This window comes from Orcinus orca, chromosome 1 (assembly GCF_937001465.1).
Source record: "Orcinus orca chromosome 1, mOrcOrc1.1, whole genome shotgun sequence".
Lineage (NCBI taxonomy): Eukaryota > Metazoa > Chordata > Mammalia > Artiodactyla > Delphinidae > Orcinus > Orcinus orca.
The window spans coordinates 168,797,759-168,823,718 of NC_064559.1; the positions used below are offsets into that span (position 1 = coordinate 168,797,759).

General features: G+C 40.2%; 1 protein-coding gene across 5 annotated transcripts in view; it reads right to left on the reverse strand.

Annotated features, from left to right (window-relative positions):
• ZYG11B (zyg-11 family member B, cell cycle regulator) overlaps nt 1-21,644 on the reverse strand; it is an 80,180-nt gene extending 58,536 nt beyond the window's left edge. For 4 of the 5 annotated variants that reach the window (XM_004273844.4, XM_033435500.2, XM_033435502.2 and 1 more), the window contains exon 1: nt 21,434-21,644. In XM_004273844.4, coding sequence (XP_004273892.1) covers nt 21,434-21,463 — 30 coding nt within the window. In that variant the 5' untranslated portion in view covers nt 21,464-21,644. Of the gene's footprint in view, nt 1-19,570; nt 19,724-21,433 lie in introns of all 5 variants that reach the window. The other variant, XM_033435501.2, reaches the window with a different exon arrangement.
• Nucleotides 21,645-25,960: the final 4,316 nt, after the last annotated feature.

Sequence of the window (25,960 nt, forward strand, 5' to 3'; positions counted from 1 at the left end):
AGTACATAATTTTTAGAAGTCATTTTAACAGAACAAACCCAGGTAGTAACATATGGACATTTATAATATTTAATTAATCATTCTAAAAAATGTTTTTCCAATTGATAAAATATGTCCACAAACAAAAACAGGTTTTTAGACCCCACAAATTTTTCCTTTTCAAAGAAAACTTCCCCTTATCTCTATGTTAATTCCGATTAGTAAGCATAAGACTTTTCTAGTCAGCTGCTCTTCTTTTGGCAAGTACATGTGCCTAACAGTTAATCCACCTGGGCTTTGGAGCTAGAGTGCAAATCCCAACTTTTCATTTACTAACTGTGTGACATTACACAAGTTACCTATCCTTTCTGCTCCTAAGTTTTCTCATCTTATAATGTAGATAATAATAATACCTACTTCATAAAGTTGCTGTGAGGATTCAATGAGATAAAACAGGAACCAAAGAACTTAGAATAATGGCAGTGCGTCTGGAAACACAGAGCTTGTAGGGGTCAGAGGCAGGATTCAAACCCAGGAAATGTAGCTCCAAGAGCTTATGCCCTTATCCACCATAATATACTACCTTTTCAACTTTATATACAAATTCTAAATATGTTATCTCACCTGATACTCGAAGGTCTGTGATGTGAACACGGATAATCATCTCCATTTAAAGAAGAAAACAGAGACTTTATATATCAAGCCAGAGCAGGACTAGAACTGTACTCAGATTATCTGAGATCTACTCCAAAAACCACACGGCCATCTGTGACTCTCCAAATTCCAGTACTTTAAGCTAACACAGAAGTACTGATAGATCAGTATTTCCTATTTTAGTAGTAGTAGTAGTAGTAGTAGTAGCAGTAGTAGTAGTAGAAGAAGAAGCCGTGCTGCAGCTTGCAGGATCTTAGTTCCCTAACTAGGGATTGAACCCGGGCCATGGCAGTGAGTGCCGAGTCCTAACCACTGGACTGCCAGGGAATTCCCCTTATTTTTAAACACACAGCAGCAGTACAGGAGGACTAACAAAGAAAGGACAAAGCAGAAGCTGGAATTCCATGTCTAAACAATTCATCTCTTGGAAATTCCTTCTCAGAAAGATTTTTCCCTTCACCAATTAGGCATACCCTAGGCAAAGTAAAAACAAAGTTCCTACTAAAAAAAGCAGAAGGGAGAGAAGGTCAAGTCTGATTTCATTTGGATCATAAGGAGATCCACACAGTTCAAAGACTAAACAATTTCTAGGAAGAACAAACAGGAAAGTTCTTTCTAATTAATTGAAATGGCTTCTACTCAATCTGGACCAACCCAGCTCTTCACTGCATTGCTTTTATCCTATCACTCTCCTAAAAAAAATTTCAAAGGCTCCATATCATCTATAAGCACAGTTCTCATGCTGGGAACACATTCAAGGGGTTCCTAGCAGAAGTGTGCCAGGGGACTAAAGCTACAGTATTAACTTGGCACATTTTAGAATAGCAAACACACTCAAAGCTTATTTGAGGGGATGAGAGTATGGGAGGTTGGGGGAGAGGTAATCAAGTTATGCAACCAGTAAATAATTTAAATATATTTGTACTGAATCAAATATATTATGTAAAAGGCAAACACTATATGAATTTTAAGATAAAACACAAGATTACCAAGAAATTCCTGTTTGTAACACTGGTTTCAAGTAATTCCCTTTTCTATCCCACAGCAAATTTAGTTCCCTCTGCTGTTAGAAGTTGGAAAAACAGAGACCTAAAGAATAAAGTGTAAACAATTTAGTAAGGTATTCGAAATGTTTTACTAACTGGCTCCAACCTTCCTTTCTAGCCGCATTTTCCACTTTTTCCTTCTCCCTCCAAACATGCTACCTACTAGATATACTAAACTGAGTGTTCCCTAAAGCAACCTACTATTATTTACCATCACTTCCTAAGCACTTTAACAGGCACTTTCACACCTCTGAACCTTTTTTTAGATTAGTCCTTCTATGTGGCAAAATCTCACACATCCTTCAACATTCAGTTCTGTGAATATCTTTCCTAATTTCCAGGGCAGAATTAATTTGACCCTCAGCACCTGGGTAATTAATCTGCACCATTAACTATTAGCTATTATGTACTGAATGACAGTTGTGTGGTACCAGGCACCAATCCAGCAACTTTATATATACTCGCAATCTTCCAGACAACGTTGTTTTGAACAAAGTAGGTAAACTAAGGCTCAGAAAGATTAACTTACTATGAAAGATAACAGAGCCAGCAGATGGCAGAGCAAGAATAAAAATTACAAGAGTTATCATTCATGAAACACTACGTCTCAGGTCCTGGGTCAGAGCTCTTTAGATACATGAGCTCTTTGAATTTCTAGATTCTATGAATCAAGCACCATTACAATATGCATTCTAATGAGGAAACTGAGGTTTAGGTTAAATATCTTCCCCATATACACATGGCTAGCATGTTGATAAATTCGAACTCCAACTCAAAAATGAGGCCAAAGCTTATATTTTTAAGCTCTTAAGCCACCATACTATAATAATATCATAATCATAATTATTGGGCTCATTATTTGTTAACATATGCTATGTGCTATATGCAATAAACTGCTAAGTACATTACATATATAATTTCATTTACTTCTCATTAAAATTCTGTAATTTCTATCAGTATCCCCATTTTATGAAGATGAAGACACTCAGGCTTTAAGGGGTTTATTAATTTGCCCAAGATGATACAGCTAATAAGTGCCAGAGCCAGGATTAGACCCCAGGCAATCTGATTCTAGAGTTAAGTCTGTGCTTTTACCACTACATAGGCTGCCCTCTATACCTGACTCCAAAGCTAGTTTTCTTTTATAATTCTATGTTACACCATAGTTACTTATGACTGTATCTGTCTCCCCCACTAGACCATGATGCTGTTCAAGTTCAAGGAACATATTAACCCTTTCTGTATATCCTTAGCAGCCAACACTCCCTGATAGTTACCTGTTAAAAGAAAAAAAGAATGAGTTCAAATTAGAATAGTGGTAAAGATACTTGCCCAGAGTTACAGTATTTGTAAGAAGTGGGGCAAAGATGCAAACCTAGGTCTACTGATTATGAAGTCCATATCTTTTCCACTATACTGTACCATACCTCAGGACAATTATTAGTTTGTCACTGACATAAATGCCAAAAAACAACTTGGAGACCTGTTGGTTGTTGCAGTGACTCACACATGAGGTGATAATGCTATAGATTAGGATAGAAGCAAAGAAATTGGAAAAAAAATCAGAAGTGAAAAATAATTCGAAGGAAGAATTGACAAAATACAGTAAGTGACCGAATAGGAAATAGATGTTGATTTTTTCTGAATCCCCAGTACTTAGCACAATGCCCGGCACTGTACTAGATACACGAGTATTCTCTGAAGGACTGACCAGCATTCATACAGCATACTTTTGACATACATTAGCTCATTTAGCCCTCACAACAGTCCTGTGGAGCTGGTATAATAGACACCATTTTGTATATGAGGATACTGGAGATCAGAAAGAACAGTGTACCCAAGTTCATCTAGTTAAAAATGTGGCAGAATTGGGCCTTGAACCAAAGTATTTAATTACAAATACCATGTCCTTTTTCCTATCCCATATAGGCCGCTCAGATGAAGGAGGGAAAAGGCTAGAGGAAGGAGAAGTCGAGATTTAAAAAAAAAAACTCCATGATTTAAAGTAGTAGTTAACCAGGAGTAAATGTGTGTGTGTGTGTGTGTGTGTGTGTGTGTGTGTGTGTGTGTGTGTGTGTGTGTGTGTGTGTGTGTGTGTCTAAAGAGCACAGTTAATCACACAGGATAAAATGCTAACATTTGGGGAATTTGGGTGAATGTCTACATGAGAATTCTTCGTGTTAGTTTTGCAACTTTTTATAAGTCTGAAATTGTCAAAATAAAAAGTTAGAAAATAAAAATAAAAAATGAAATAGTAATTAATACTCCCATGAGGTCACTGACAAGACTGATAAGAAGACAAGACAAGGAATTATTTCTTCAGGGGAATTTGTTAAGGCTGTGGAGAGTCTGTCTGCTTAGGCAAGTACAGAAAAGGAACTAATAATGCTTCTGTGAGAGAATTCAGCTGAACATACAGATTAAAATATCATCCCCTACTGGTGACAGTGGAGTCATAAGAATAGATAAATTCTCAGGGGAAGTGATCAGAAGCGATAACTAAGCCCTGTAATTAACTATCACATGTAACAGCAGGCAGAATGACATGGTTCCTGAACAATGGCTGAAAAAATATCCTATGGAAAACAGCAAAATCACCACCAGCCTGAAAGAACACCACAGCCCTTTATTTAATTTTTTTGGTTAACACAGTGTTTTCTAGAACAGGATATAATCCTGACATTGTGAATCATTCAAATCAAGTGTACCCAGATTAGTCCTCTCAAATGATGCTGGTCAAAGTATAAATTGGCACAATTTTTCTTGATAGAAAAGACTTAATTACAATCTTAAAAACACCCAGTCTCTGGGCTTCCCTGGTGGCGCAGTGGTTGAGAGTCACCTGCCAACGCAGGGGACATGGGTTCGTGCCCCGGTCTGGGAAGATCCCACATGCCGCGGAGCGGCTGGGCCTGTGAGCCATGGCTGCTGAGCCTGCGGGTCCAGAGCCTGTGCTCTGCAACGGGAGAGGCCACAACAGTGAGAGGCACGTGTACCACAAAAAAAAAAAAAAAAAAAACCACCCAGTCTCTGGATCTAGTACTTCATCTAAGAATTTACCCAAAAAAACCCAAAAAAACAAGCAAAGGGAAATAATCAGAGATATTAACAAAGGTATTTACACAAAGGGATTAATCAGTTTTTCTGACCCGCCTAAAATAAACCTACATATAGAAATGTCTAAAACAGGGGGGAAATGGCAAGCAAATTATGGTATTTTCAACTCTATAGATAATTACATAGCAATATGTATGTTTCTGAATAACTTTTAAAGACAGTAAAATGCTAAGAATGAAGTTAGTCTAAGCAAAATAAAAACTGTACGTGCAGCAGGATTTCACTTAAACATCTATACAGGCATAGGAAATGATATTCCCTGAAAAGTTATTTCAGAAGATTATAAAGCTACCTCTAAACTAAACAATATGTTATGATAAATCTATAGAAAAGAGCAAGGGCAAGATTTAAAATAAAAAAGGATGGTTGACAGGACTTCCCTGGCAGTCCAGTAGTTAAAGAGTCTGAGCTTCCAATGCAGGGGGCATAGGTTTGGCAAGGCCCCACCCCCCCAAAAAAAACGGACAGTGAATACCTTGGATACCTTGGGGGTGGGTGGAAGTGGCATAGAAGAATGGGGCACACAAGGGAAAAAATGGCAGTGGTTATCTTCTATTTCTTAAGCTCGATGCTGGTCTTTAGATATTTGTTTACTATGTTCCATGGCTTACATAAATGTTTCATATAGTTTTCAAAATTAATAGATTATTAAAAATGAAAAAAGACAAAAGTAAAAATTTGTGGAAATGTAAATAAAGCTATATTCATGTTTCTGCTTTTCAAACATTACAAGATAACCAAAAATCAGTATCAATTGAATCAATGATAGCCATACTTTTCAATAACATATGTATTCAACTAGTAAAAATAGACATTTTTTATTAGACTCAATAAAACTATCTTAATTTTGAATGAAAACATGTGCTTGTGTATTTATATACACACACTTTTATTTTTCCTAAATTGGCCATAATGTAACTTCTTACCACTGCTCCTATACCCTTTCCCAGTCTTACATTCTCCAGAGGTTTTACCATCTAATAATGGTGGACTGGGTTGGAAAAGGAGTCTTGGCAGGGTTTTCAGGGGAAAGGCAAGGGACCAGCTATGATGTATAAAGGGAAGCAGATAGGAAATAAAATGGGAATTTTAAGAAGCACATCTGTGAATTCTATTCTATTTTACAATGTTCAAAAATCCACAAATAAAGACTTTGAGTTACTACAAAATGACTTTTGGCTGCAAGATTATGTTCCATGGATTATGACACTGCTCTAAACTACGTGGATCACAGCTTAAATAGTTACACATAAGCAATTAAAGAATTTCTCCTGCTATTAAAGCTAGGTATATACACAAATATCTGCTCTTCTGCTCCTGTCTTTAGATGTCATAAAGCAGAACCTTGAAGGAACAACAAAACAAAACAAAAGAAAAAAACAAAGAACATTGAAGAAAAGAACAACTAAGCTGAAAGGAGGTTAGGAGAGGTCTTGAAATGACACCACCTAGGAGAGACAGAGAAGGCTTTCAAATGTTGAAGAAAAGAAAAAAAGGAAGTAATAATGAGAACCTTCATCATTAAACATCTGTCTAGCACTTCAATTTACAAAGCCTTTTCAAAACAATCATTATGACTCTATGAAGTAAGGAGAAAAGAGATTATTTTTGTTGAGGAAGCTGAGGTTCAGAGAAGGAATGTTACCAGTGGTAGTTATGCCTCCCCTTCTTTATATATGCTGTCCCCTCTCCTTAGAGCGCCCTTCCCTACCTGTCCATCTATCAAGTTCCTACTCACACTACAAGAGCCAGTATATATGTCCACTCCTCCATAAAGTTGTCCCTCATATCCCAAAACACAGATTTAATCACACTACATTTTGTATATAGTTCTATTACAATCAGCCACTGTATAACTTATTTGTTTAGATGGCAGTCTCCCCCTCAAGACTATGAATTCAAGGAAAGTTAGTAGTTTTCAAATGCTTTTTGTCTATGGCCCACTTAAGTGGGGCAAAAAACCTCACAGCCTACCCATCCCTCTTGGTTCCCAAGTTCCAGTGGAGAACCATATTAACAAAGAAGTATCACTACAAGGGACTTTTATAGACATCTGCTTTAACAATAAAATGGATGTTTCCGGGCTTCCCTGGTGGCGCAGTGGTTGAGAGTCCGCCTGCCGATGCAGGGGGCGCAGGTTCGTGCCCCGGTCTGGGAGGATCCCGCGTGCCGCGGGGCGGCTGGGCCCGTGAGCCACGGCCGCTGAGCCTGCGCGTCCGGAGCCTGTGCTCCGCAGCAGGAGAGGTCACAGCAGTGAAAGGCCCGCGTACCGCAAAAATAAATAAATTAATTAATTAAATTAAAAATAAAATGGATGTTTCCTATTTGAATAACAATACATTGTCAGTCTAAATTTGGAAATTTTTATGTCAAAATTCTATTAATGCAAATTTGTATCACCACACACTAGATTAATAATAAAGTTAAATCAATGATAATTCACAATTAAGATACAAAACTAGTAACAGGGCTTCCCTGGTGGCGCAGTGGTTGAGAGTCTGCCTGCCGATGCAGGGGACATGGGTTCGTGCCCCAGTCCAGGAAGATCCCACATGCCGCGGAGCAACTGGGCCCATGAGCCATGGCCGCTGAGCCTACGCGTCCGGAGCCTGTGCTCCGCAACAGGAGAGGCCACAACAGTGAGAGGTCCGCGTACCGCAAAAAAAAAAAACTAGTAATAATAAAAAAAACTACTATCAACTCAAGACAACATTGCTGAGGCACTGATTACAAAGCTCTCTTCCAAGAAATTACTGGAATTCCAACAAGCTACATGTGTATGGTACATATTTGGTAGGAGCTTTGCAACACTTCCAAGTATCAGACAGACTTCTTCATAAGCAGTCTCTGAGGAATCACACATTGATACTCATTAGCTCTTCCTAACCTTCTTCTCATGGCTTTCTTTTAATCTTCCTAAATTTAAAATTTTCTTCTTATACTCTCCTTCCTTGAAGTATTTAGTCATCTATGCAATACTCAGCTAGAGACATACTCAGTCACTTCCCTGTGACTTAGTTATATAATTTGCTGGTTGCTTTGTTTTATATATTTAAAAGCTTCATTCTGTGACTATATTGCCAGGATCATGACAAAGAAGCATTTCAGCATTCTAAGCAGTGGGCTACTTATTTCTAGCAAGTGGGGAGGTGGGGGACACTGAGAATTGACTACATATTGCAATTGTAGTCTACTGTTGGAGGAGACTGGGGCTTCCACTGTTGCTGGTATGATAAAAAATGAAACAGATCAGGCATCTTTTATATTTGGGAACTAAAGTCCTCAAAAATGCATCCAATAAATTAATAGTTGAATGAATTAGTAAGTTACTAGATGGTAACTTATCTCAAAATTCACTTTATTTCTCCTCATGAAACTACTTCAGGAAATATCTGACACAAAAAGTATTAAGATTTGGGGCTTCCCTGGTGGTGCGGTGGTTGGGAGTCCGCCTGCCGATGCAGGGGACGCGGGTTTGTGCCCTGGTCCGGGAGGATCCCACATGCCGCGGGGTGGCTGGGCCCCTGAGCTGTGGCCGCTGGGCCTGCGCATCCGGAGCCTGTGCTCCGCAACGGGAGAGGCCGCAGCGGTGGAAGGCCCGTGTACCGCAATAAAAAAAAAAAAAAAAAAGTATTAAGATTGCCTTAATTTCTCAAGACAGACCTTGTGGACTTCAAAATTGATGAATAATAAGGTCTCTCTTTTGCTTAATTAAAAGGAAAAATACACTTTACAGATGATGCCAGTAACAGTAGCTTACAGTGAATAAAGCAAATTCACATCCTTTATTTCATTTGATAACTTTATGAAGTAAAAAAGGAACTTTATGAAGCAAAAGGAAGTAAAAAGAAATATATTACAAATTTCATTTTACAGTTAAGGAAGCTGAGGCACAAAAATGAAGTGACGCTTCCAGAGGCATTGTGCTTAGCAGCAAGAATACTGGACCAAGATTTGAATTCAGTGCTGTTATACTGCAAATAACCTAGCTCTTCTGATCCTCAGTCCTGTCCTTTGTAGAATGGGGATAATATTAGTCCTTATCTCATGATGCTACTGTCAGGATGAAGGGCAAAGATGTGTTTAAAGCCCCCAGCACAATGCCTAACAGAGTAATTACTCAGTAAATGTTCCCTTCTCACTTAATAGTCATGATCTTGCACAAGTTATATAAATTCAAGTTTCAGACACACAGGGCAGAAGGTTCATGATTGTAAATTCTCAAGAGAGAATTTTCCCATCCAGAGACCATGTCAAGATAAATAAGTTCCTTTGTTTCCCTACACCATCAAGCAGATATTTTTTAGTCTACATTTTCACCAACAGTGTGGGCATTTTGTTAGGTGTTAGGGTCCTGGCTTTATGTAGTTGTCTCAGTTCCGACTCATATGACAGGCTAAAAAATCTCATCTCCTACCTGAAAGTCTCCTAGGACTGACAGATCCTCCAATAGAAGGTAATGGCTCTGACAGTGCTCCTTTTTTTTGTAACCCTGGATGATTTTTTCCTAAAGATTGGACCAGAAACCAGGTGACTACAAAGATTACAAACTTGACAATTTCAGTATTAGAAATAAATTTTTTTACTGACATCTCTCTGAAGGACTATGTAACACTGCAGTGAAAAGCATGGGTTTGGGAGTCAGACTGCCTGGATTAAAATGCCAGCTCTACCACTTACAAAACAATATAACTTTAGGCATAAATACTTAATCTCCCCATACCTCAGTTTCCTGATCTGTAAAATACAGACAATAACAGTACCTACATTACAGGATTGTTGTCAGAATTAAATAAATTTTAGGTGAAAGACACTTAGAACAGCGACTGGCATATATTAAATGCTCAATAAATGTTAGCTACTACTATACAATATAAACTCCATAGACCAAACACTATGTTTTGTTCACTGCTTTATTCCCAGAGCCAACAATAATGCCTGCTACATAGTAGGCACTAAATGTTTGTTGAATGAATAAACGAACAGTCAAGCACAAATTTATTATTAGGTGTATTTAAAATACTTATTTGCTCCTAGAGAAAGAGACTATATGTCTAGAGAGAAATATTAAGTCCCAAGTCTAGCCTTGAAATTAAACAATGGGATTGAAAAGCAGACAAATGTCATTTGAGTTCATTTTGATATAAGAAACTTCAGATATTGGAACAATCTTTGATTCCTCATTTTAGTAGTATTCCATGGAAAATCTCTTTTTAGTTTATGGGGTTTTTTTCCCCTTGTAATTTTTACTGATTCAACCAAGTTAGACTTCCAGGAATAAACACCTAATGTAACCTTATATTTGATTTAATCCCTTTACCTTCTCTTTCCCCAAATACAATCATTTTACAAATGAGGGAGAAGGTCAAGAAGGTAGTACCAAAGGCACAGATATATTGTGCTCAAGGGTACAGATCTTTTGAATTATTTGGCATGGACTGAGGGGAATTATTTTTCTTTTTAAAAAAACCCACCAACTAGGGAATTCCTTGGCGGTCCAGTGGTTAGGATTCTGCGCTTCCACTGCAGGGGGCATGGGTTGGATCCCTGGTCAGGGAACAAGATTCCACGTGCCATGTGGCGCAGCCAGAAAAAACAACCACCACCAAAAAAAACCACCAACTACTCTTTAGAGATCCCTAGACACCAAATAAAAATGCAGGTAAGGCAAGCTTCTTGCATGTGTCACTTCAAGGCTTGGGCAGTGTGGCAAATGGCTGTGTGTTATAGGGCAAGGAGCTAGATTTCTATCTAAAAAAGATCAAGGCCTGCAAAGGTAAATAAATCCCCTTCCCATCCATCTTAGCTCATGTAATAAAGCTATTCTAAGAAACAAAACAAAAATTCAGGTCAGTAATCACTGAGCAGATGAGCAGATCATAGGAATCAACAACTCATAGATATACTTTAGCATTATTTTCCTCTAAACTACTAGCATTAGTTTTGAAATATAATATGGTAAACAGAGAAGCTCGGTTAATAATGGAAAGAGCACTGGGCTTGCAGTCAGTCCTGGCTCTGCTACTTAGTAGCTGTGTGTCCTTAGGCAAATAAATTAACTTCTCAGTTTGCTTATCTGTAAAACCAATGCTAAACCTCCATCTCGACTACCTCACAAAATGGCCGTGAGGAATAAATGGGATGTGTATGAACGTGTCTTTAAAATACTAAAGTACCATGGAAATATTAACATAATTGAATGAAGCGTTTCTGGTGTGAAAAATTGGGTAATATATTAATGGAGTTTACACAAAATTAAAACCTATAAAAGCAGCTTGGGACTTCCTTGGTGGTGCAGTAGTTAAGAATCCGCCTGCCAATGCAGGGGGCACGGGTTCGAGTCCTGGGCCGGGAAGATCCCACATGCCCCTGAGCAACTAAGCCCGTGTGCCACAACTACTGAGCCTGCACTCTAGAGCCCGCGAGCCACAACTACTGAGCCCGTATGCCACAACTACTGAAGCCCGTGCACCTAGAGCCTGTGCTCCACAGCAAGAGAAGCCACTGCAATGAAAAGCCCGAGCACCGCAACGAAGAGTAGCCCCTGCTCACCACAACTAGAGAAAGCCGGCGCGCAGCAACAAAGACCCAAAGCAACGAACACCCAATGTAGCCAAAAATAAATCAAATAAATTTATAAAGAAGAAAGAAAAAAAAAAGCGGCATGCCCTGATTCCATAGTACTATAGGTAATAGAATATATCTACTTTACTAAAATTACCTTTAACATGCTAGAATCTTACTACACTTTTTTAAGAGGTGGAAGGGATCACAGAGAGGATTTAATACAACCTTTTCACTTTAGAGATTTAAAAATGGAGGCACAGAGAGATAAAACGATTTGCCATAGGTTAAGAGGCCTATGAAAAGAATATAACTGATATTACGTAACTAAGAACATTGAAACTTTTTTTAAATGCCCTTAGAAAAGGAGAATATGACATTGAACAGGCATTAAGATGCTTTTGAGAGCTAAGAAAAGTGTTTATACGAGGGAGAACTGGAGATAGGAAAAAAGAAAAAAGATCTTTATACAGAGCTAACAAAATGTTTAAATAATTAACCACCCCTCTACATTTACCAGTCACTGATTCTTTACTATCTGTATTTAAATATTCTGTTCTCCAGAAGGATACCTCCACAAATTACAGACAAATAATTTGTAAATTTTTATACAAAGGGATATTACTTTGCAATTCATCTTGAAATCACTTGGCTTCTTCCCCAACTCTTTCTGATGAACTCTTCTGTACAGAAATGTTTATCCTAGGTCAAAAGTATCACTTAACGCTAGTAAGAGAAACTATCTGATCCAAAGTTTCTTCCCATCAAAACTCTTTTCCCCCCTCAGGGGACCTGTACAGAGTGTCATCTTTTTTTCCCCTTTTTCATGACTCACATCTCAGTTAACATCACCTTATGCACTTCTCTACAAAATACACACATTCTTTCATTGAACAAATATTTATTTACTTACTGTGTCTCATGCATTATGCCAAGTGCTTAAGACATGAAGCTGAAAAAATACAACTCTGTTCTTACCCTCAGGGCGCTCATAATCTGGAGAGAAAGCCAGCCTCCTTAACGAAAATACCGCGACCACCGGGTAACTGCTGTAACCAAAGCACATACAATGTACAGGGGAGGCAAACAGGAAAGGAGGAACCCAAGGCTGCCTGAGGGTAAATGAAGGCTTCACAAAGAGGTAGGGTTTAAGGGGACACCTGAAGGTTAAATAATCAAGAAGGGCACAGCATCTAGGTTAAAGTAACAGTGTAAGCAAAACTAGAGGCACGATAAACAAGCATGTGTGCTCAGTATTACTGAGCAGGAAATGAAACGACTTTTTCTCATAAAATGATTAGCTCATTAAAGAATTAGATCTTAAGGGCTTCCCTGGTGGAGCAGTGGTTGAGAGTTCGCCTGCCGATGCAGGGGATGCGGGTTCGTGCCCCGGTCTGGGAAGATCCCACGTGCCGCGGAGCAGCTGGGCCCGTGGGCCATGGCCGCTGAGCCTGCACATCCAGAGCCTGTGCTCCGCAGCGGGAGAGGCCACAGCGGTGAGAGGCCCGTGTACCGCAAAAAAAAAAAAAAAAAAGAATTAGATCTTAAGAATCCTAGTATACTATGCAAAACTATTTGCTGAGCCCCCACTATGTGCTAGATGCTGCCAAGTACACAGGATACAGATCTTTGTAGACCCATTGCTGGCCATATGTACAGCTGCCACCTGAGTTGTGCAGTACAATCTGTGTGGCTGCAGCAGGGCTATAAGACCACTATAAACTAGTGGGGCCTAAACTGTAGGTTCCTTAAGCATAGTGAAGAGTCCACAAATTTACATGCATACCAAGTATGCTCTGTCCACAATAATATCTTGAAATGTACACTTTCAGTGCACAGTAGATACTGTTAGAATTAAGAGTGCAGTATCACTTTAAAATAATACTTAATTTCTACCAGCCTTTTGGTTTTCTCCCCCAGCTGATGTATTCTAAAAGCATATTCCTGTCACGTGTCTCAAGCTTTTCAATGTTAAAAAGGTATCTAAATGCTAAACACAGAATGCCACCAACATCTGATACTCTCCAAATGCTTTGCAGAAACACGATTTGGCAATATGGATCAAGAACCATAAAATTATATATACCCTTTGACATATTCAATAAATATGAATTACTTTTATAATGGAAACAACAGTACAAATATTTTAAATGCCTGAATTCAGTTTAGATTCCTACAGTCTCATAGAGTACAGGGAAGGTATTTGAAATAGCACAGACTTAGGGGTTGGACAAACCTGTGCTTGAATCCTGTTCTGTCACTTATTAGGTATATGACTATAGGAAAGTTACCTGATTTCTCAAAGCCTCAGTTTTCTTAACTGTGCAATGAGAAAGCATCATCAACCTCATGGAACTGTAAAGATTAATTAGTATATCATCTGATACACTGTGTGCTCACTAAATGTTTGAGATCATGCTCTCTAAATAAATGTCCCAGCATTCAAGAATTTTGTTTTGGGCTTCCCTGGTGGCACAGTGGTTAAGATCTGCCTGCCAACGCAGGGGACACGGGTTCGATCCCTAGACCGGGAAAATCCCACACACCGTGGAGCAACTAAGCCCATGCGCCACAACTACTGAGCCTGCGCTCTGGAGCCCGCATGCCACAACTACTGAAGCCTGTGCACCTAGAGCCTGTGCTTCGCAACAAGAGAAGTCGCCACAATGAGAAGCCCGCACACCACAACGAAGAGTAGCCCCCGCTCGCCACAACTAGAGACAGCCTGTGCACAGCAACGAAGACCTAACACAGCCAAAAATAAAAAAACAAAAACAAAGTTCTGTAAAAAGAAAAAGAATTTTGTTTTAACATTATTTTCCCATTTTAATTATTAGCATTAAAAATTTCTTTTATTCTATTGCAGATAATGACTATTTCTGCTACTTATTGATTATATGTTTTTAAGGGTTAGCTTTAGAACCTATGCAAAAAGTAGTGTTCTAGCCAGCATTTCCTAATTCATGGATGATTCAATCATTAAATTCAACATTGATACCTATTTCATTTTGTATATTTAAAAATATTTTTTAATTGAAGTAGAGTTGATTTACAATGTTGTACCAATCTCTGCTGTACAGCAAAGTAACTCAGTTATACACATGTAAACACCAATTTGTATATTTTTGACCATCTAATAAAATAATTATTTAAATTTTTCTCCTGTAAAAACAGAATAGTTGAGTATCCAAAAATTTATCCACTGAACATGTGTGAATTAGTGGAAATGAAAAAACTGGCTCATCATATTATAGTCACTCAGTTGTTATAACTTCATCTGAACACAGAACAACACAGTAATTTTAAATTATTTTTATTCTTAGAATGAACTGTTGGTTAAAGACAGGAAACACAAGCTGCACTGATGATGAAATAAGAGTAAATGAGTGCATTTATCTTATCAGGATTCTTAAATGGCACATCAAGGTATCTCCGTATTTTTTTTAAGTATTAAAAAAAGAAATGTGATGACAGTTATATCCAATTTGGATTTTCAATATTAGAAATAAACTATCCGTACCTCCAATGTTTTATTGGTGGAGACAAGCTTGCAAGCAACAGCCTAGAACCATTCTTTTTGGTTTGGCACTTAGAAACAAAACAGAAAAATTATAAAAACTTACTGATTTTTATTGATCCACCTCCTAGAGTAATGAAAATAAACACAAAAGTAAACAAATGGGACCTAATTAAACTTAAAAGCTTTTGCACAGCAAAGGAAACCATAAACAAAACAAAAAGACAACCCACAGAATGGGAGAAAATATTTGCAAATGAAGCAACTGACAAGGGATTCATCTCCAAAATATACAAACAGCTCATGCAGCTCAATATCAAAAAAACAAAGAACCCAATCAAAAAATGGGCAGAAGATCTAAATAGATATTTCTCCAAACAAGACATACAGACAACCAAAAAGCACATGAAAAGATGCTCAACATGTCTAATTATTAAAGAAATGCAAATCAAAACTACAATGAGGTATCACCTCACACCAGTCAGAATGACCATCATCAGAAAATCTACAGGGCTTCCCTGGTGGCGCAGTGGTTGAGAATCTGCCTGCTAATGCAGGGGACAAGGGTTCAAGCCCTGGTCTGGGAGGATCCCACATGCCGCGGAGCAACTAGGCCCGTGAGCCACAACTACTGAGCCTGCGCATCTGGAGTCTGTGCTCTGCAACAAGAGAGGCCGTGATAGTGAGAGGCCCGCGCACCGCGATGAAGAGAGGCCCCCGTTTACCACAACTAGAGAAAGCCCTCGCACAGAAAGACCCAACACAGCAAAAATAAATTAATTAATTAATAAACTCCTACCCCCAACATCTAAAAAAAAAAAAATCTACAAACAATAAATGCTGGAGAGGGTGTGGAGAAAAGGGAACCCTCGTACACTGTTGGTGGGAATGTAAATTGGTGCAGCCACTATGGAGAACAGTATGGAGGTTCCTTAAAAAACTAAAAATAGAGTTGCCATATGATCCAGCAATCCCACTCCTGGGCATATATCCAGAGAAAACCATAATTGAAAAAGATACATGTACCCCAATGTTCATTGCAGCGCTATTTACAATAGCCAGAACACGGAAGCAACCTAAATGTCCACTGACGAAGGAATGGATAAAAAAGATGTGGTACATATATAAAATGGAATATTACTTAGCCATAAAAAGAATGAAATAATGCCATCTGCAGCAACATGGATGGACCTAGAGATTGTCATACTGAGTGAAGTAAGTCAGACAGAGAAAGACAAATAGCGTATAATATCGCTTATAAGTAGAATCTTATAAAACGGTACAAATGAACTTACTTACGAAAAAGAAATAGAGTCACAGATGTAGAAACCAAACTTATGGTTATCAAGGGGGAAGCAGGGTAGGGGGTTGGGAGATTGGGGTTGACATATACACACTACTATATATAAAATAGATACTGTATAGCACTACTGTATAGCACAGGGAACTACTGTATAGCACAGGGAACTCTACTCAATACTCTGTAATGACCTATATGGGAACAGAATTTTTAAAAGAGTGGATATATGTATATATAACTGATTCACTTTGTTGTACACCAGAAACTAACACAACATTGTAAATCAACTGTAGCCCAATAAAAATTAATTTAAAAACACCCACTGATTTTTAAAGTATAAAAAAAGCAAGAATTCCTAATTTAAGGTTAAAAAGTCAGTTCTTATCTATTTTGATGCCATAAGCATAATTAATTTCAATCTACACTGTAATATATATTCATTTAAAAATATGCTTTATCTTATGTTAATGTGTCATTTGTTGAACAGTAATGGCTGAAATTTAAGGTATTTTGTTCAGCATATTATTAAATAACCTATATATATAATTCAAAAATAAATATATTAAATATATATATTTAAATTACTCCTTTCTCATATCATACAAAAACTATTTTAAAAAATTAAATAATGTTGGGAAGTGCTAATTCTCCCTCTATATGACCTAACACATGACCTTTGGGAGACTTACTGTTTGTAAATTAAGGACTTTGGTATGGTAAATTTACCTTGTTTTCATATTCTCATCAATCCCTAAAGGCAGCATAATATATGAAAACCGAGGCCCAGAGAGCAAAATTGCAAAGCTGTTAGTGATTCTATAACTCCTTAGTAATGCCTCTGTGGAAAATTCACTTAGCCAAAAAGTGGTGTGCCAGATCTTCCTATTTCATTTCCCTATACTCACCTTCCTCCAATTTAAATCATCACCACCACCACCACAAGGTTAGGGTGAAAGTTCATGCACTTCCTTTTCACCCAGACTAGTGCAACAGCTCTTGCCACTCCAAATCATGTTTCATATTGATCTGGAGTGATCATCCTCAAAATCTCTTATGATAATTCCTTCACATCTTTCAAGGTACCCAAGGTTTTTACAATGAGGCCCAAACTCCTGAGCCTATGATTCAAGGTCCTCCATAATTTGACCCTAGGCTCACCTAGTCTTGCATCCTATCACACCCTTAATGCTAGAATCATACATTTCCCTGCATACATCCTTCAGTTTCAGCTTCTATGCTCAAGCTAGTCCCTTTGCCAAGGATGGCTTTCCTGGGCTTCCCTGGTGGCACAGTGGTTTAGAGTCTGCCTGCCGATGCAGGGGACACAGGTTTGTGCCCCGGTCTGGGAAGATCCCACATGCCGTGGAGTGGCTGGGCCCGTGAGCCATGGCCGCTGGGCCTGCGTGTTTGGAGCCTATGCTCCGCAACAGGAGAGGCCACAACAGTGAGAGGCCCGCGTACCACAAAAAAAAAAAAAAAAAAAAAGAATGGCTTTCCTTTCCTAACTCTTACCCAATAAAACCCAGAAGTTAAAACTCCAATTCAAATGTCCCTTTTCAACAAAGCCTCCCTGACTTTTTCTAACCCTCCCCAAAGTCACCCATCCATTCAACAAATATTTATTAAGCACTTATTATGCACCAGGCACTATGTAGGTGTTAAAGATACAATATGAGGGGCTTCCCTGGTGGCGCAGTGGTTGAGAGTCCGCCTGCCGATGCAGGGGACGCGGGTTCGTGCCCCGGTCCGGGAGGATCCCACGTGCCGCGGAGCGGCTGGGCCCGTGAGCCATGGCCGCTGAGCCTGCACATCCGGAGCCTGTGCTCCGCAACGGGAGAGGCCACAGCAGTGAGAGGCCCGTGTACCGCAAAAAAAAAAAAGATACAATATGAGCCAAACAAACACGGTCTCTACCTTCAAAGAGCTAATACTTACCTCATTGGGTTGCTATGAGGATTAAATGAGATAAAATATGTAAAGCACTTAAAACAGGGCCTATACACAGTCACGTTCAATAAATATTAGCTATTAGTGTTGCTGCCTAACCATACTATTTAAAATAGTTGCCATACACAAATAGATATCACTTTATACCTTACCCTGATTCGTTTCTTCTTAGCATTTATAACTATTCTCATTACACATTTGTTTACTGTCTATCTTCCTTACCCCAAGGGACCATGCCTTTTTTTTTTTTAAAACCGCTGTAACCACAATGCCTAGAACATTACCTGGCCCTCAGAAGCTAGTCAAAAGCCACTTCTGGGGGCTTCCCTGGTGGCGCAGTGGTTGAGAATCTGCCTGCTAATGCAGGGGACATGGGTTCGAGCCCTGGTCTGGGAGGATCCCACATGCCGCGGAGCGACTAGGCCCGTGAGCCACAACTACTGAGCCTGCGCGTCTGGAGCCTGTGCTCCGCAACAAGAGAGGCCGCGATAGAGAGAGGCCTGCGCACCGCGATGAAGAGTGGCCCCCGCTCGCCACAACTAGAGAAAGCCCTCGCACAGAAACGAAGACGCAACACAGCAAAAATAAATTAATTAATTAATAAACTCCTACCCCCAACATCTAAAAAAAAAAAAAAAAAAGCCACTTCTGTATCATTGACTTTTATGGTCTGGGGGTAGAGACAGACATTAACCAAAAAGTCAGAGCAAGAAATACAAAATTACAATTGATGTGTATTCTATGAAAGAGAGTTACATAATGGAGATGTGTGACTTAGGGTTGTTTGGGAGTTTTTCTGATGAGTAGGCAGGGCAGTTGGGGTTTCCCTGACTTCCTTGAGCTGAGAACTCCAGGATATGCAGGGTTAACAGGCAAGAGAGAGTACTATTACAGGTCATTCACATGTGCTATTTGTTCTATCTGGTTTTCCACAACACAACTCCTGTAATTTAATCCTTTAGGTTTCTTCCTGAAAGTAGGATCCTTTGGGAAGCCATCCCTAGCTATTCAAAACACAACGTAACAATGAAAATTTTGAAAAATATAAAATACGAACCTTTATAATAATGTTTGGTTCTATTTATTGAGTGCCTACTACACCTGTTACACAAGGAAATTTTTTAAAGTAGCCTCTACGAATAATTCCTAGCTCATAATAAGCTAATACTTTGCCTTCTCTTCACCTCTCCCATACATATACTTTTACACTGTGTGCATGTGTTTTAACAAGTAAGGAAAAATCCAGTTAGTTGGAGACAAAGTCTAAACCATAACCATGTCTAATGTCTTTCTAGTCTCATTTCCTACTACACACCCTCATTCCTGCATTCTTCATGTCACATAAAGGTAATCCTGCTACTACAATACATCCTAATTACTTTCTACTCACATTCACAACAAAGCATTCTTCCCCTACCCAAAATGATCTATATAAATCCTACTCACCTTTCAGGCCCAGCTCAAACGGCACTTTTGGATCCTAAATACCCAAAAAGGAGTTCATAACTCCCTCTGTACTCATACATTCATTCTCAGTGGGATGGCTAACACTTCCAAAAATCTAGCCATTTGGTGTATCTGATGGGACAGCTCTTTATTCTGAAAAGAAGATCATCACATCTTGCTAAATTTCCTTTTTGCACCAAAAATAAGATTCTCAAACTCCCTCTTTCTGTGTAGTCCACTAGTTGCCTCAAATTTCAGTTCAAGATTATATTTGTCAGATAGGAAAATGAGACCATAAAGTGAAATCATTCAAGCACCTACCTGGCCTGGGCACTGGTAATAACAGGAGTTAAGTAAGGCATAGTCACTGCCTAGAAGAACTCACATTTCAGGGGAAGAAACAGGTTAACATACAATGACAGTGTGATGAGTTGTGAATGTGAAGGATTGTTGTGGAGTCAGACACTGGAGAATGACAACCTAAAAATGCAGAGTCAGTGAGTTAGGGAAAGTTCACCGATTAAATAACTTTATAATAAACCACTTTCCAAAAAAGCAGATGGGGAAAAAACAGAAATTAACTAACCTCCTAGGAGAACATAATTACCAGGACTTCGTTTTGACTAGAATGTCTTATTCCTCCCAGAGACCAAAATTTAGATTGCTGCATATAATGGAGCAAAGGGTTCATTAAATGAACTGCAAACCATGTGTAACCCAACTCAATGAAAAACCCACTGAAGCTTCAAACAGGCAAGAGAGAGAAACAGGAAGGAGAGAGAAAATTTGCAAATGTAAGGCTCTCCCAACTAAAAGCAGAGAGGGCAAAACAAATGAAGATAATACAAGGTATTAAAGAGACTGTCACAATCTGACTGCCAAGCTGATTTTCGGTCTCCAGATGCTCTGGTCTCTGCCTCCAAACAAAAACCATTTGTTCTGAGTAATAGTAAAGCTTGTAAATAAATATTTTTAAATTTCCCAAACTGTAACTCGACATTAAAAGATACTCAAAAAAACCATTCATTTTAAAACGTTTTAAGTTATTTCTGTCAAAAGGCTAGCTATCTCATAAGGCCATAGTATGCATGCCGGCCCTCACCCCATGCCTCACTCCATCACTCCAAAACACACTATCACTCAGGTTTTGCATTGACATTAGGTAATAAGGCTTGCAGACTCTCTCCAACACCTCCAATCTCCCTCTTCCCTCTACAAAAAAGAAAAGGAAGAAGAAAGAAAGCCTGCGACCCGCTATCTGCCCGCCCTACAGCTCCTGGGAAGCAATCGTCCTCAAATTGTTCCTGCTTAAACCCTTGAATCCCGTAGAAGGAAATGGGGACAGCTGTGAGAGCGGGGAAGAGAGGACATCCGATAAGGGGGAGAGGAAATGTGGATGGTGGAGGACGAAAAGGAGAAAGGATACAGAGAGGAGAGGGCAGTGGAAATAAAATGGTGAAAGGGGCTAAGAAGCGAGAGCAAAGAGCAGGAGCGAAAAAGAGGGAGGAAAAAGAAGGACGGCGTAGACTTCCCAAAAGAGAGAACAAGGCAAAATGGTAGAGGAGAAAAGGAAGGTCGGGTTAAAGGACGAGGAGGAATAGGCAAAGGGGAACGCGAAAGAAGCTGTCACTGGGGGTGATTTAAAAAAGGGTGTCACCGAGTGGAGAGAGATTAAGGGGGGGAGGGCTGTCACCCCAGTAGGTGGCCGGAGCCCAAGGGGAAGAAGGAGTCGGTCACCGAGGGGGAGGTAACAAGGTGGGGAGGTAAAGGCAGGAGCAGACGGGGCATCAGAGCTGGGGAGGGCAGGGCCGCGGGGGCCAGGGTAGCTGGCGGCTGCGGCTCAGGCAGGCCTCGCTCCCTCACCATGGCTGCGCCGGCCTGGTCCTCGGGCATGCAACCTCTGTCCTGGGCTCCGCGGCGGGCCGGGCCTGAGCCCGCCCCCAGGCTGAACCTGCGCGGGGGCTCCAGGAGGCTCCGATGAACAGCGGCTCCGGGCTTGGCCCAGGCCTCGGCCTCCCTGCCTCACAAGCTGGAAGGGTAGCAGCCGCAGCCGCAGCCCGACCCGGAGCGCAGACTCCGCCCCCGAGGCCCCGCCCTCGCCGCCAGCAGGAGCTTGGCCCCGCCTCCTCTCTCTCACTGCGCAGACTCGGCGGAGGAGTACCAACAATAACCCCCCCACCTGCCCCGCCCCCGATTTCTGGCTTCTCCCCCCCCACGCCCTTAAAGGAGCCACACTTACTCAAATAACTAGAGATTATAAATAAGAGCTTTAAATACACGACGTAACAGGAGATTAGAGATGTCACTCCTTTCGGTCACCTATAGACCCCTGTGCTCTGGTTTATTGTCATTCATTCTTATTGTCATAATTCTTGGTGATTTCAGTTGTTTTAGATGATTCCTCCAATGCCCTAACTTCTCAGGTTCCTCTCCTCTAGGGATCACCCTTGCCTCAGCCTCTCATTTCCTTGTTCATACTTTAGGTCTTCGCATTTCCAGTAACTGTAACTCCTCTATAATCTCAGTTTTAATCACCCAACTCTCCCACCTCAACCTCCTTCCTTTCTAGCTCACTTCCTCTAATACCCAACTCCAAAAACTCTTCAGCTCCACCAAGACTCAGAATCTTACTACCTTTTCACTATTCTTCGCACTATCCTATGTCCTCATTTCCTTTCATGAACAGCTTAGTTTCTATGTCCATTATGAAAATCAGTCCTAGGTATTCATCTTCATTTCTCCAGTCCTTCTTTCCTTTCCCTGTACTCACCTGAGGAAACTGTAATCCTGTAGCAAAAGGGGGTAGAGGGCTTGCCGGTGGCGCAGTGGTTGAGAGTCCGCCTGCCGATGCACGGCACACGGGTTCGTGCCCCGGTCCGGGAGGATCCCACATGCCGCGGAGTGGCTGGGCCCGTGAGCCATGGCCGCTGAGCCTGCGCGTCCGGAGCCTGTGCTCCGCAACGGGAGAGGCCACAACGGTGAGAGGTCCGTGTACCTCAAAAAAACAAAAACAAACAAAAGGGGGTAGAGTGGAAAAAAATGCAAAATCATACTGACTGGCCTCCACCTACATTTGATATCATTATCATCAAATAAGCCCTTAATGCTTGGCTATCCTACTACATTTCTCCAGTTTCATCACTCCCGTACCCCACCAGATAACTATTTCATATCTCTCTCTTCAAACATCCAATACTTCTTTTTTTTTTAATAAATTTATTTATTTTTGGTTGCATTGGGTCTTCGTTGCGGTGCGCGGGCTTCTCACTGCGGTGGCTTCTCTTGTTGCAGAGCATGGGCTCTAGGCACGCAGGCTTCAGTAGTTGTGACACGTGGGCTCAGTAGTTGTGGCTTGTGGGCTCTAGAGCACAGGCTCAGTAGTTGTGGCACATAGGCTTAGTTGCTCCATGGCATGTGGGATCTTCCCGGACCAGGCCTGAAACCCGTGTACCCTGCATTGGCAGGCAGATTCTTAACCACTGCACCACCAGGGAAGCCCCCAATCTCACTTACCTGATGATTTCGCTTCCAATTTACTGTGAAATAAAGCAAACAAAAGAGAACATCTATAAGTTCCCACCACCACTACCGCCACCATGACTTGCAACCTACCTATAACTCTGCTCTGCTTGTAACTCTGCTCCTATACTCTGCCTTCCTTTCCTTACTACAAACGAACTATTTGCCTTTTAGCTAAGGTCAAACCCTCCTCAATTCTTCTCAAACTATGTGCAAAAGGACTTGTTTTCTTCCCGCAGTTAGCCATAAACCTATATTTTTGTAAAATGCAATAAAAATTACTAGAAAATTAAATTTAAAAACACATACAAAATGCAAGCCCAAGTATAGATATAGATATAGTTTTTTTACCCTCCTAACCATTCTTAAGTGTACAGTTCAGTGGCATTAACTACCTTCACATTGTTGTGCTACCATAACCACCATCCAACTCCAGAGCTCTTGTCATCCTGCAAAACTGAAACTCTGTATCCATTAAACAATAACTCCTCATTCCCTCCTCCCACCAGATCCTGACAACAACCATTCTATAATACTTTCTGTCTCTATGAATTTTGACTACTCCAGTCAGATTTTTTGTTTGTTTTTTATTAGATCCAATAGACATAACATTTTTCTGTCAAATTGCTATAAAAGTTTCTAAATATTTACTCTTGATTTCTGTCACAAACTGGTGACAAACTTTTGTGGACCATCACTAGTATACAGGTCGCACTTTGAGTAGCACAGTGCTAGGTTCCTACCATTTCACTTTCTCAGAGACATCTATCCAGCAATTCTCCTCTCTTCTACGTCATGATTTTTCTGTTTTTCTTTCCCATTGGTATACCAAAATGAATGTATTTCTTCCATCTTAAAACAAAACAAAACCTCTCTTGACTGAGTTTGACCCTCCAGCCCCCATTTCTCTGCTCTTTTTTACAGCAAAATGTCTCACAAAGGTGGTCTGTACTGTACTTGATGTCTTCACTTCCTTTTTCCCATTTCCTGTGGAACCCTGTCCAGTTGAGCTTTCTCCTCACCACTCCACTGAAATGCTCTTGTCAAGGTCAGCAGTGATGTCCATTTACTCACAACGATCAGTCATCAGTGTTACTTGACCTACCAAGAGCACTAGACACAGCTTATCAATTCCTCCTCCTTGCCTACTATGACACTCCACTGCCCTGGTTCTTCTTCTGTCTTACTGGCTGCTCTTGGTCTCTCCACATTTCTCTGACCTCTAAATACTGCAGTGCCAGGAATTCCCTGGTGGTCTGGTGGTTAAGACTCTGTGCTTCCACTGCAGGGGGCACGAGTCAGGGGAACTAAGATCTCTCAGTGCAGCCAGAAAAAGAAAAAAACACTAAATACTGCAGTGCCCCAGGGCTCAATACTTTGACCTCTCACCTTCTCCATTTATACTCACTCCTTAATGATTTTATCCTATCACATTACTTTAAATACGATCTATGTAATGATAATTCCCCAAATTACACCTCTATTCCAGACCTCTCTTCTGAATTTCAGACTTATATATCCAACTGCCAACTTGTAAACATCCCCCTTTGTATGTCTAATAGAATTTTATTATTCCTAGTAGCCATTCAATAGAGTTCCCCTCAAGTCTACTGGCCATGAGTAAACCAGCAAATAGCAAAGGGAATAAGACCACTAATATTAGCTTAGCCCAATAATGATTTACTGTCTGTGTCTGAACTGAGAATCACTTCCCCTGAGGACCTGGTGGTAGTGGAGGGAAATCACCATAAAAAAATCAGTACTCTGCCATCAAGAAAGAATGGAGCACAGTTGACCTGTAATCAATGAAATAGAATAGAAAGGCCAAAAATACATCCAAATATACATGAGAATTTTGTATAATAAAGGTATCAAATCAGTAAAAAATGTGGCATTACATTTGGTGTTAGAATAACTGGATAGCCAGTTATTCTAGAAAAATTTAACGTGGATCTGCACATCACACTGTTCACCAAGAGAAATGTCAAATACATCAAAGATTTAAATGTTAAAAAAAAAAAAAAACTTCTTGAAGGAACCATGGGAGTTTCTATAATCTCAAAGTGAGGAAGGTCTTTTAAAGTATAAAACAAGACTTAGATGTTATAAAAGACTGATAAATTCAACTATGTGGAAATAAAAAAAATCTGTAAAGCAAAAGCCACCATAAGAAGAGTCAGATGAAAATGACTATACATATATATATATATATATGTTTGCATTTTGTATCATAGGAAGATGGGTAATTGTCATATTTATAAACAGAGGTGAAATCTATAAGAACAAAAATCCATGGGGAAAAAGTGCAAAAGACATGAATTAATAGTTCACACAGGGGCTTCCCTTGTGGCGCAGTGGTTGGGAGTCCGCCTGCCGATGCAGGGGACGCGGGTTTGTGCCCCGGTCCGGGAGGATCCCACGTTCCGCGGAGTGGCTGGGCCCGTGAGCCATGGCCACTGAGCCTGCGCGTCCAGAGCCTGTGCTCCGCAGCGGGAGAGGCCACAGCAGTGAGAGGCCCGCGTACCGCAAAAAAAAAAAAAAAAAAAATAGTTCACAGAAAAATAGCAATGGCTCTTAAATGCTCACTCTTGCCCAAGATAAGAGAAATGCAAATTAGAATTTCTTTGAAATACTATTTTTCACCTGTCAGATTGACAAGGATTTGTAAGTCTGATAAGACACTGTGTGGTGGTGGTTGTAACAGGTAGTCTCACATTTTGTTGGTGGGAGTGTAAATTTGAACAACTTTTATGGAGGACAGTTCGGAGGTGGTATTTATCAAATTTTTAAATGTACATTCACTTTGACCCAGCAATTCTACTTCTAAAAAATATTTTTTTTAAAGAATGTTTGTCACAAGGACGTTTTATT